At 39.8% G+C, this 13,167-nt stretch overlaps 2 protein-coding genes across 2 annotated transcripts; both read right to left on the bottom strand.

The window, feature by feature from the left end:
- Nucleotides 1–320: 320 nt before the first annotated feature.
- On the bottom strand, nucleotides 321–6,904 carry acadm (acyl-CoA dehydrogenase medium chain). The gene is made up of 12 exons (XM_080440094.1): nucleotides 6,796–6,904; nucleotides 5,163–5,262; nucleotides 4,979–5,076; nucleotides 4,366–4,435; nucleotides 4,099–4,199; nucleotides 3,761–3,841; nucleotides 3,529–3,659; nucleotides 3,231–3,339; nucleotides 2,523–2,663; nucleotides 2,065–2,160; nucleotides 1,439–1,687; nucleotides 321–1,340 (listed from the first exon to the last, which is right to left on the bottom strand). The coding sequence occupies exons 1-12, from the start codon at nucleotides 6,817–6,819 to the stop codon at nucleotides 1,269–1,271; spliced, it is 1,272 nt and encodes a 423-aa protein (XP_080296220.1). The 5' UTR covers nucleotides 6,820–6,904; the 3' UTR covers nucleotides 321–1,268.
- Nucleotides 6,905–8,505: 1,601 nt separating this feature from the next.
- On the bottom strand, nucleotides 8,506–12,206 carry rps8a (ribosomal protein S8a). The gene is made up of 6 exons (XM_080441013.1): nucleotides 12,164–12,206; nucleotides 11,272–11,378; nucleotides 10,497–10,596; nucleotides 10,114–10,289; nucleotides 8,977–9,106; nucleotides 8,506–8,650 (listed from the first exon to the last, which is right to left on the bottom strand). Exons 1-6 carry the CDS (start codon nucleotides 12,165–12,167, stop codon nucleotides 8,541–8,543), a joined length of 627 nt encoding a protein of 208 aa, XP_080297139.1. The 5' UTR covers nucleotides 12,168–12,206; the 3' UTR covers nucleotides 8,506–8,540.
- Between the last annotated feature and the right edge of the window lie 961 nt (nucleotides 12,207–13,167).

Genomic DNA, 13,167 nt, shown 5'->3' with positions numbered 1-13,167 from the left:
TGTGTTTTTTTTGAAAAGTTCTAACCAAATAGTTATTTACTGTATTGTTGATAACAGGTTGCATTGTTGGTAGGACATCAAAATATTGTAAGATTGTGAGTTACTTTAGTATAAAATGTGTATTACTGTACAAATATGATTTCGTTTTTGCTTTGTTTTGATTCCATTGTTCTAGACCTGGCTGTGATTTATTTTGGTAAAAGTGTGTACAGCTGCATTGTCTCTTGCTGCAGTCAGAAGTGAGGTGGTGACAACGGAGTCTTTGACCCAGACCTTGTCAAAAATATTTTTTAACTGATATTAAGGAGACAATATGAAAAGACTTTATATACATTTTATTAAATTTAATAAGAGCTTAGGCATAACAGTAAGAAAGTGTTCAGTTCACACTGGCATAACGTTCTATTTTACATTGGTTTAATCTGTTACAATCTTCACTCAAGGACATCACCCCATCTCAAACCCAAAGATCGAGGCTTAAAGATGTGATATCATAAGGCAATCAACATTGTTGTTGGTTCGGATTCTGAGTTGCATTGATCAGTACTGCATGTATACAATAAAAAGTTACAAGGACAACATTTCAACTTAAAGGGATACTTCACTTTCACATAAAATAAACATTAAAAAAATATATTAAAAAAAAATGAAAGAAGTTATGGCAAAATAAAGGCCCCCTCACACATTAGTAGGACACTCTAATGCGTGAGGGGGCCATGAATTTTCCATTACTTTTTTCATTTATTTTTAATATATTTTTTAAATGTTTCCCTCCCCCGAAAGTGAAGTATCCCTTTAATGCCTCCAACTTGGCCAGGGGGGGGGGGGGGGGGGGGGGTTTAGCAGGGGAGGGTGTTCTCCGTCGCAACTCATACAGGTTGTTCAGGGTGCCTGTTCAGAGGGAAGCAGAACTGGGAGGGACAGCGTGTTTCGAGGTAGACCAAAAATTTTAATATGTTCTGTGACTGACTAACATGTAAATAGCCAACTCCCACATTGTTAAACATAAAAATGTTTGAGAGAAACATGCGTGTGTGGAGGGGGTCTCAGCTTTTGTCAGATGTAATAATTGGGGCTCCAAGGCTATACAGTAAGGTTGGGAACGACGTGTCTACACCCTCCCCATACCAACAGTAGGGGTTGACAGTGACAGGGACTATACAGATGGGGGGGAATTGGCAATTACGTAATTGGGGAAAAAGTGAAAAGAAAACCCCAAATAAAACTGATCAAACAGAAGATTCAACAAGGAGAGTTCTTGGCGGAGTTCATTTCTTGTATCTGCCAAGGTGTTCACGGGCAATGATGAGTCTCTGAATTTGGGCTGTACCCTCATAGATCTGGAAAAGCAGATAAAAATTCAAAGAGTTAATCATCAAAAACTTTCCAATTACACTTTGGTGTCACAGCAGAGAATTGATGCATCATCACTACCAACCTGGTAGATCTTGGCATCCCTCATCAGTTTCTCAACTGGATATTCGCTGTTGAAGCCGTTGCCTCCAAACACCTGAACAGCATCGCTGGCGACCTGGTTGGCGATGTCTCCGGCATAGGCCTTGGCAATGGAAGCGAAGTAGGTGTTTCGGCGGCCCATGTCCACCTCCCAGGCTGACCGCTGATAGGCCATCCTGGCCAGTTCCACCTTCATGGCCATCTCAGCCAAAAGGAATGACACTGCCTGGTGCTGTGGATAAACAAGACAAAGCAGTGTGAAAGTTTTTGAGTTACAGGTTACTGGTCAACTTGTGAAGATTTCCTGTCATTTGGAAGATAGCTAGAGACAGCACCAGTTTATAATAATTCATACTTAATTCATATGTGAATAACTTCCGCTCCTTTTGAATTTTCACATTTTACACTCTATACCTACATTATGTTGTCATTGGTTAAAACTAATTTAAATAACCTATAAACTGAAACTGGCATACCAGCCAACCTAAAACTAGAAACATGTACTCTTCAACTCCCATTGGACCACTGTGGTATGTCCAAATTATTGACCGTAAAGCTACTCTGCTGACCTTCGCAGTACAAATCACTACTACGAATAATGTCACCTACGTTAGCAATGGCCGTTCCAAAAGCCTTCCTCTCCAGTGCGTAATTGGTGGCTTCATCAAGTGCTCTCTGTGCCAGTCCTGTTGCCCCTGCTGCTACCTGCATCACATCAACGATCATTATCATCAATTAACAATGCTGTATTTTCTGTGAGTAGGGAGCCGAAATAAGCACAATTACATTTACAGCTATGCATCACCAAAAGTGTTAAATTACAGTGCGTGTTATATATATATATATATAAAAATAAAATAAAACATCAATGATATTCAGCTTTAACAACATGAATCCTGGAGTCCCTATTCTGGGGTGAACATTCAGCAAAGATAGCATATCTAATCTATAGCTCACAATGCACCATATTGAGAGCTTGTAGATAGTCTATTTTCGGAAGAGATTTGGCATAGAGGAAAATGGTAGTTATAGGGTTAACCATGCAACAGTTCCAGTGTCTGACTTACTGGTGGCCTGGTTTTGTCAAAGGCTCCCATAGCAATTTTGAAGCCAGCTCCCTCTCCGATGAGAACATTCTCCTTTGGGATCCTCACATCCTCAAAGGTGATACCTCTGGTGTCTGAGCACCTCTGGCCCATGTTCAACTCCTAAATGGCCAGAGAGAAGATATGTTATGGAATGTTTGGGATAGGACAATGTTTCTCAAATCAGACTGGATTGCAACATGAAGGTTGAGTCCTGGGCCATCTGGACAGACCAGAAATGTTAGCAAAGTTTTATTCATATTTTTCAAATAAAAAATAAAAAAATATAATATTTTGATATTTAATGACATTGTCGTAAACGGACATCCAAACCCTGATGAGAACCAGTGCCAGAAGTTGGGTTTGCATTATTAATCAGAATTTCCAGAAAATCTGAAATGTATTTATTTAAACGACAAAAAGCATCACTACAGAATAAGTGGGGGAAAGTACAATGCACAAATTTAATCTAATTCATGAACCATACATGAGCATTATGATAGGATATTATTAAGATCATATATAGAACGTGTCCATGAACAGTTGTGGAATGAAAGCAAAAGACTTTTTGCAATTATTTCAAGATGTACTTATTTTGTTTTCATTCAGGGTTTTTTTTATGCACAAATAAAACATGCACAAAAAACTGGTTGATGGTTGACTAGAGAAAACCTTCCACCTGGTTCTTACCTTCCTACCAACTAGAATACCAGGTGTGTCAGCATCAACAATAAAGCCAGTAAATGCCTTGCTGGTAGGGCATTTAGGGTCAGAATCGGTGCGAGCCAGGAGGAAGTACCTGGGAATATGAAGAGAAACACAAAGGTTAACTTCCTGGAGAAAAAAAAGAGGCATAGTGCATAGTTTGCATTTGTTACTTTTTCCCCCCCGCTATCGCAGTATTGGCTTGTTGTTGTACTACTGTAGGTACTACTGCCGTTATAAAAACATTTCCGTTATATAGAAGAGAACCTTGTGTGTCACACACCAGTTAGCTTTTCCTCCATTGGTTATCCACATTTTCTGTCCGTTAACGACATACTCGTCCCCCATCTTAACCGCTTTGGTCTTGAGGCCAGCTACATCGGAGCCTGCCCCGGGCTCCGTCACACCATATGCCTGCCAAAAACACAACAGAGGAGCCCACACTTCATGATCCGGTCTTACACTTAATTAATGTAATGTTGAACAATCGTGAGAAGATGACAAGCAATACTTACACACATAAGTGGCTCCTCTGTCATTCTGCCCAAGTATTTCTTCTTTTGCGCCTCATTTCCAGCAATGATAACAGGCATTTGCTGTGTGGATCAAGATGACAATAGTAAAAACCAACATAATATTTGGGATAAGAGATTACCTAATGGCTTAGTCACAGATTGCTCATGTCGTTTGTAGAACAGGTTTGTTGGGTTCTTAATTTGTAACATCGCTTCAAAGTGTCAGACTGTTTCTGTGCAACTCTACTGAACCATTTGCTGTATCCCAGTAAATTTGTCTAGTTAAATAAAAGTTAGAGGATCTCGAAAGGCAATCTTTGTCAACCATGTCAACTTACACCAAGAGAGTTTGCCTCGATGGCAGTCTGGACTCCTGTGCAGCCATAAGCCAGCTCTTCTGTGATAAGGCAGGCATCAAAAATTGACAGGCCCATTCCACCTGGAAACAAAATGTTATTTTGTTTATCTTTATTATCTTGTTCATATCTAGGACTATGTATTTGTGTACTGTAAATTTGAGATATTGCTATTCATTATTCAAAATGTGTCAGCTAAAGTTACAAACTACGCAACTGAGCGATAATCAGAGTAAAACAAGTACATACCATAGTCCTCTGGAATGTGAGAGTTCATCAGACCAAGCTCCCATGCTCTCGTGATGACTGGGAAGGGATACTGTAAAATGAATTATATCAACAAACAAAAAAAGTTAGTGGTGGTCAATCCTGGACAATAGAAACACAAAACACTTTTGAAATGCGTTTGTTTGATCATACCTCAGTTGTTACTGTACTAGTTGCAGTTGCAAAGCTACTGAAGCAACAAATTAAATAATGGGTTGATCTTTATTTATACAATCGTGCTATTTGTTTTACATGGTGTGGGATAGAATGCATGTCAAACAGCTCATATATGAGAAATACAACATCCAATATACAACATGACATGGGAGCGAGCAGGCAGGAATGTGAGGAATTGTTATGTGGCTGTCAGCCACATACGAAACCTGTTTGATTCGGATCTAATCCTCTCCTCCTCGCTCGGAGGCGGGACTAAAGCGCGAGTGGAGGACGCGAGTGAGTATATTGGAATTTGGCTATAAGCCATCTTCCAAGGTTCGTTGGACGTTATGGCAGACGGCTCTCTGATCATCTATGGTTTCTTCTGCTTCCCTCAAATGTTCAGTGAGCTTTTGCTGATGGTAATTATTACACCCACCTCGCCACTTCTATCATAGGCTCCAGCAACTGGAACAATCTCTTCACGGGCAAACTTCCTTGACAGCTCCTGGAACTCTTTTTGCTGGTCAGTGAGTTCTGTTGACAAAAGCAGAAATATGGGTCTGGTCTGTAGGTAACAATACATAATCTTAAAAGATCAAAAAGGCCTGGGCTCAACTCACCAAATGAGAACCCCATCGATGGCATCTGCTGGGGTGCAAGCTTTGCACTGACAGCAGTGCTCTGGAGCCGGATTCCGGTCTGCACACCGGCTCTCAGCACCTGAAGGTGTCAACAGAGAAGAGTCCAATCAGTACATAGCCTTAACAAACATGAGGTTAAATTCGTTCTTCCGTTATGCCACTAAAATGTGGAATGCCCTACCAACACAGCCATCAAAAAGTGTGACTCCCTTACCGCCATAAAAGAGTAACGGTCTGCAATTTGCAACTGGTCCTAGAAAAGTCTTCTAAGCTTGACACAAGAAATGACCCCCCACGCCCAATTGTTTAGTGTTGATGATTTCTTGTATGTTATTGTTTGTCTCTAAAAAAGGAGTAGTTCACCCAAAAATTATAATAAAAATGTTATCAATTACACACCCCATGAAGGGTTGAATACATGGGAAATTTGTTATGTTTTTGTCGCATTCCTAAGCCAATAATTTGATGACCGGGTGGCTGCTCAGTAGGAGACTCTTTGAGTCTGCCGGTCATCAAATTATTGGCTAAGCAATGCCACAAAAACGAAAAAATGTATTCAAGGCTTCATGGGGTGTGTAATTAGTAGAAAATATGATTTTTTTGGGGGGTGAACTACTCCTCTGTACTATTTGAAAACTGTTAATAAAGTATTCAATCATCAATCAACCCTGACCTTCAAGGGACACCATGACATAATACCCCCTTCTTGGGAGGAAGGGTAGGCGTCGGGCACAAACACAGAACAGCCACTGCTGATAACAACTACAGCTCAGCTGGTGATATAAACCATAAAACAGGTATGACACCAAGTTACCAACATTTAGCCTAACATCGTCAGCAGATCCTCCTACGAACGACGTTTATTACAATTTCTTGAAATTAAAATCATGCCTGGATGTTTTGATGTCGGCGTCTTTATTATTATTCATTTTTTAATTGACAAAATATCAACAATACAATTACAAATAACAGGACACAATGCAGTTACAAAAACATAAAATAAAAACAAAATAAAATGAATAACCTCGAAGTTATAGACTTTAGGCAATATATGCATCACAGATTCTTCTGGTTTTCATAGCTTTAGTGTTTGTACAATGTTTTAATAAGGCTTTAAAAACAACAATATTTGGACATTGGTTAGAATATTTGGTACAATAAACATGAAATTCTGCCAGAATTAAGATTAAGTTAACATACATTTTGTATATATTCTTAATCTTTTTTTGAGAGTCCAAATTATACATGCTGACTATTCAATCAAATAGAAGAGTCAATTTTGGAATTTATGAAATTATGAAGATCAATCCAAAATACATGACATCAAGTACAATCCCAGAATAAATTAGATATTGTTTCGTCAACATTTCCACAAAAAGAACAAAGTGTGTCAATATCAATCTTATATTTTAGAAGATTGTTCTTGACAGGATAATAGATGTCAGTGTCAACTAGCCACCTAGCTAGGTTATGACGTCGATCGCTTTAGCTATGCTTTTGTTATTAAAATGTAACTTGAACTTGACTACCCAAAACATGACGAGCTTGCATCTGTCGCTCATTAGAACATTGTAAAACATTAGTAAATGACAATATTGACTTATAAATGTACCTTATTGAACAGCATTGTTGACATCTCCACAGAATGCCTTGTCCCTCTTGAAGGAAAATATGTTCTGACAAGTGCCGGCCAATGGAAGCGCTCCCTTTAAACACGTGATGGGTCGGGGAGAGACTTTTGCCCTACTTTCCTTCCGCGCATGCGTTTGGCTTGCCAAAAAGAACAGATCTATAAGCTAACAGCGCGTCGCACCGCGATGCGCTGTTAGCTTGTAGATTAGTCCTTTTTTTTTACCTAACCTAACCTTGCATAACGCAGATATCACATCAATTAAAAGTTCAAATTAACCTTACTGTGATTCTTTAGCAACAAGATGGTCGCAATTAGACTAATTAATACAGCAGTCACTCCAAGGAAAGTCATTACTGGGGTTTTGTTGTAGAATCGAGTGTCTTTATCACAAAGTTAAAAGGTCTTTATGCAGACTTGCAGTCATGCATGGACAATAGCTCCACCTGTTGGCGTTTTCTAGTCACTCTGTCACTGTATTTATTATCGGTCCCAATTTTCTGAGCCTTTTAAATATTTTGAGCTTTGGATTTAACAAGCTGTAAAATGAATTTCTAACAGGAAAATGTACAAATTAATTATCTTCATCTATATACACTTTAACTCGGTCAATCACATTTGGCGTGATAGAACTTGGCAATGTTCTTAAATATAGAATACAGCTGTAAATATTTGTAATTTGACTCAAGTCACTCGACTGAATTTTGTACTTCCTTTGACAAAGGAAAATAGAAGCTTGCATGACCAATTTACTGACATAAATACCACTTATGACAAAGAAAAATCGATGTTTTAAGATTTAATCATCCCATATTTGTGCTGTGCATCTGCCGCAAAAATGAGCGAGATGTCCCGCCATGACCACTCAACGCGAGCGCATGAAATGTCGTGTACTGTATACATTACCTATGATATACTTTCATATTTTTCCATTTCTCACAAATTGACAGGGATGCTTTGTTCAAATGGTTAAAATGCCCAACTGGTCCATAGTAAAAAATGTACAAATAAATGCCAGCAGATGGCGCTGACAGTATGTGGTTCAGTTGTCCACAGCCTATTCCATTCTCTAATTTACTACACTTGCCATAATAGTTTGATGTTTGTCTGATGTTAAGCCAAACAAGTTTGGAATTAACACCACACATTTACAATTAATCAAGTTTCAATGCGCATTCAGCTTTTGGTGTGGCCCTGGTCTGCTTTGGGCTTAGGCTGATCTAGATTAGCGCTGGAATGAGCTTTCGAAGCAAACTGACCATTGACATGACAATACTGTGTAAACCATTGATTCTCAAAGTGGGGTCCTGGTCCCCAGCTAAATAAGTTAATATAGCGTCATAATCATATTAACCACTTTAACCATTATTGTATACTTGGCTATTCAGAAATAGCAACCTACAAGCTCATAGCGAGGCACTCAGTGCCACGCTTTAAGCTTATAGATATGCCATTTTTTTCATCGTGAAAATTTGCACAAATCTATAATCGAATATATATTTTCTAAGCCAACATTTCTAAATCAAATCTTTGCTTTTGGAGGGTCCCTGCAACAAAGTATTTTGCGATGGGGTCCGTGGCCTAATACCTTTTTGAGGGTCCTTGACATGAAAAGGTTTGAGAACCACTGGTGTAAGCATTCATAAGTGATTCTACAGTGGGTATATGTTCTAAAACAAAACAGCAGACAAGTAATGGGACATTTGGACTTTATTGACTACATCACTTTATTTGCCTTTCTTGGCTTTTATTTTGCGCATGTAGAATTCGAGTTCCTTTCCCTCCAGGACGTAGCCATCTGCCCTGCCACACTGGCCGGGTCTGGAAGCAATGCAGGCTGCAGGGAGGAGAGGAAAATGACAAGATTTAACAGCAGAACTTTATTTCATCCATACATTTTCAACTATACCAACACATCACTATTAGGTCATACATTTGTGCAAGATAAGTAATTGTGGGTTGGAATGAAAACCTGAAATCACAGCACATGACTGAAGGGGATCAAGATTTTGGCTTAGAAGCTTATATCCAAATTGAAAAACTAAATAAAATAGTTTCACAATCACAATATCAAGTCCCATAATATGGATTATTTTGGCCAGTTGTACAATTTTTACCAAAACTATTGGAAACCGCACAATCTAAACAGATTTCTGGACTCACCGAGAAGTTTGCCCTGCTGGAACTGCTCCTCCAGGAGGGTGCTGATCTTGCATTTCTTTTTGCGTTCATCCAACTTCTTTTGGATCTTCTTCGACCTTTTCTTGTTCAGAATCTCCTCCTCCTCAGAAGTCTAGAGTGTAAACACGTGCAAACACATTAGCCAGGCATCCCACACTGCAACAATTATAAGACATTTGGTTCCATTCCCTCCAACCTGTCCTAAGCAAAGCATTTGTTATGCCAAGCATGTACTCATAGGCTGTGGTTGCACTGATGTTTCAACACTTTGGTCATCTGATAATGCCAGAACAGTCAAGTCTGTAAGCTCCAGGAGTGGCCCTTATTCATATCGTGAACCAATGAGCCAGACCATATGCCAAGGTGGTCTGGCACATGGAGTTCAAATCTCAGTGAGGTTTGGACAGTTGTGGGCACAATCCAGACAATTTAACCAAGCTCCATCTACTTGCCACATGAGTCCCTCTTCCATATTCCCCTGTTAAGTGGTGGCCCCAGTACTGAATGCTTTAAGTGGGCCGTGGAACGTTTTTCAGCAATACCCTGCCCAGTACAACCACAGTCCTACACTGCCAGTCACTGTGCAACGCCATGACAGTTGGGGTTTGGTCAGTGTCTTGCTCAAGGGCACTTAACTGTTTTGGACAGAATTTTGCTTATTCACTTCCCAGTCCAATTTTCCTGCTGGTGCAGGGGATCAAACCTTCTGCCACAAGCACGTTCGTCTAACCTTTAGGCCACCACTGCCAGAAGGCTTTCGGTCAACCAAGTGACATCAAGCGGAGACAAAGAAATGGTTCAATCTGATCAACCGATCAAACTTTAACTGCAACCACAACAATTGAGTGCTGTAAATTACTGTCTTCCTAAAGAGTCATAAATATACACACTGACATTCAGTAGCAGAACTGGAGTCATCTTCATAGAAAGATGATTATAAAAAACATAATAAATTTAATCCAAAGAGTTGGGATTAACATTAAGTTGGTTATTAAACTTCAGGTACACAACCAAATACACCAGTTTCCATCACATGGACAATGTTTGAACTCACTTGTACATTAGGTTTTCAAATCCGTTATATTCTTATAAAATCAATGCTCATCAATAGACACATACCAGTTTGGCTCCCTTCTTGCGTCCCAGAGGAGTGGCGTAGTGGGCCTCATACCACTGTCTGAAGGGTAGGCTGTCAACCAGGATGATGCAGTTCTTCACCAGAGTCTTGGTTCTCACCAGCTCATTGTTGGAGGCATTGTAGACGACATCAATGATCCTGGTTTTGCGTGTGCAGCCTGTGGATAAACAACCCAGCTTGTTAGCCTAAACTACAGGACACGTTTAACATTGAAAATTATTTCTCTTTGCAGGACTGTTCCATCTCAGAGTCTCTAATATCATCACTTGCACTCAGTAGCAGAACTGACAAAATTATCCTCACAGAAAGACATGTACTCCTGCATCTTTAAATACACTTCATGATGAGACACTGAAAAACTTACACTCAGAGCCCCATGAAAAGTTGCCAACGTCCAACCTCAGAGCACGGTACTTCTTGTTTCCACCGCGAACCCTCACGGTATGAATACGGCGAGGTCCGATCTAGGAGAAAAGAGGTTCCAAAGTTGAGCATGCGCCACAACAAACTGATCTGATATTTGTTCATGAATAGGCTCTATGCACAGCAGCCATACTGGACAGAAATTGGGCTTCTTCCTTACTACTTTCACAGGTCTTACCAATTATACTAATTAAGGCTCTGTTCAGTTTCTCAAACCTTTTAATTGCAAGGACCCCCATAACTCTAAGTGTAGAATTGGAACCAAATGGACCCTTGGTTCCATTTGTACACTCAAGAGTTACACACCCCGTAATTAAGGGGCCATTTGGAACCCCCATAAGGATGAGGGTACCTGTACCACACTTTGAGACCCACTGGTGTAGCTTCGCGTTTCCAGTGAGCCAACATGCTCAATATTAGCACTCTTGACTGTTTGACCAGAATGGCACAGCCTTCATTAGCATCACTGGCAACACCTTCCACAGGAAGGTAAGGAAGAGGCCCAATTTCTTTCCAATTTGGTAGCTTGTGCATAGAGCCCATTAACAGTACATGTGTTAACGTGTCAGAGTAACTATGACAAGTCCTAACATTGGTAGGTACAAATGTTAAACCAAGACGGCCTAACTGAAACCTACCTAAGGTCAGGTTTTCATCACTCACGCAACATTAAATTGAGGGTCAGGTCAATTAGGTGGTTCAGATGCTTTACTCACCTTTGTGTTGGCAGAAGGACGTCCAAGCTCATACTTCCTCTTCTTGTGGTAAGGCTTGCGTTTGCCGCCGGTCTTGCGGCGTTTATGCCAGTTGTCCCTCGATATACCTGCATGGGGCAAAGGAATAGTCGTTTTAGATGAGGAAAATGTCCCTAATGACAGCTTATCAACGGCTCAAATGTATGCTTGAGCGATCAGTTCTCCAAGGTGTTATCCGCACATTTACATCGGATTCCGTTTAATTCATCATATCACTCAAGCATTTGTTATGTAGAAAGTTGCACATGTGAGGTCTAACGTGGGTTGGTGCTATAACATTAGCTCAACCGCTTGCGTACCAAATATAACTCAAATTACAGTAAAGTTAATTGTTACGTGTTAACGCAAAGGCCGAAATATCCGTTAATAATGTACGTTAGCAGCATTAACTAATGTTGAAGTGTGTATCAGCTAGCTACACAATGTATCCTCCTAGTCTGCGATGCTAACAGGGAAAGCCAACTGCGATACCTCACATTACAACTCACAGCATTCACTAATGTCCAGACAGCAACGTGCTCAATATTTTGCTGATATAAATATACTTACAGGCAAACTAAACATTAAGACAACGATACTGAAAGCCGCAGGTCTAGTTCGAGTAAAGCGGAGCATAGCCTCAGTAACCAAGGCCTAGTGTGTATGCGAGCAGCCATCTTTGACAGCAATTCAGACATCACGTTTGAATTACTTCGTAAAACCAATAAAATGTATCCATGAACAACTAAGATGAGTGTGTATGTGTTAATATAATATTAAGCTTCAACATGGCCAACCGTTATTAGCATTTTAATGCTGTAAAACATTAGATGGATAAAGATTCTCTCTCCAAACCGAGCATGAAAACACGTACCCATTCTCAGGCGCCGGCATGAAAGAGGAAGCGAAAAGGATCATGGGAAGGTTTGAAGCTTCTTTTTATCGCGAGAATCTACGAGAGTCTATTCGATTCTTCTTCTGGTGGTTAGTGTTGCCAGTTTCAGTGTGAGAGAAACAAGCAACCAGGTCTATGAAAACATAGCCGATCTACAAGCACTCAACGCGTCACGATGCGGAGATTTGTGAGCTTGTAGATCTACTATTTTCAAATAAACTCTTGGTGGGGAAAGGGGGAAATTTGGAATGAATGTTGTAACAACGCAAATCTTGTATGGGGGGTCCCTGGCTGGCACAAAATATTTTTAGATGGGGCCGGGGGGGGGGGGGGGGGGGGGTGGACAAATACATATTAATTTGGGGGTCCTTGACATGAAAATGTTTTAGAGACACTGGTTTAAAGAACATTGTGAAACAAGCCCAAGTAAGCAACTACTACACTTTAGAAACAAGCCCAAAAAACTGCAACTCGCAACTACCAATATTAACAAGCAACTTAACAGAAATAGAGGCTTATAAGAGGCAGACATGGCAACCCTGCTGGTGGCGTTTAACTTTATTTTGAGCGCTAAAGCATAATAAATATAATAATAAAAGCATAACACAAAAGGCCCCGGGGGCTTGTTTAGTAACTAAGTACTTAAGTACTGTACTTAAGTACAATTTTTTTTTTTTTTTTTTTTTTTTACTTTACTGGAGTATTTTCAATTTTCAGTTATTTTTCTTCTACTTTTCTTCTTCTTACAATATTTCAAAACTTAAGTTACTAGTTACTTTGTAGATTTTTTTTTATTATTACAAAACATACATTAACCACTTTATCCCTATATGTACTTCGACTATTTGAAAATAGCTGATCTACAAGCTCACAACGCATATGTTGTGAGCTTGTAGATCTGCTATTTGAAATAAATAAAGATTATACATCCTGAACACTTGAAATGGTACATTTTGCATAATGAGTACTTTTACTTTTGGTAC

Source organism: Gymnoscopelus braueri (genome assembly GCF_963280865.1).
Source record: "Gymnoscopelus braueri genome assembly, chromosome: 10".
NCBI lineage: Eukaryota > Metazoa > Chordata > Actinopteri > Myctophiformes > Myctophidae > Gymnoscopelus > Gymnoscopelus braueri.
The sequence above is the reverse complement of the archived record's forward strand: the minus strand, read 5'-3'. Positions and strand labels throughout refer to the sequence as shown.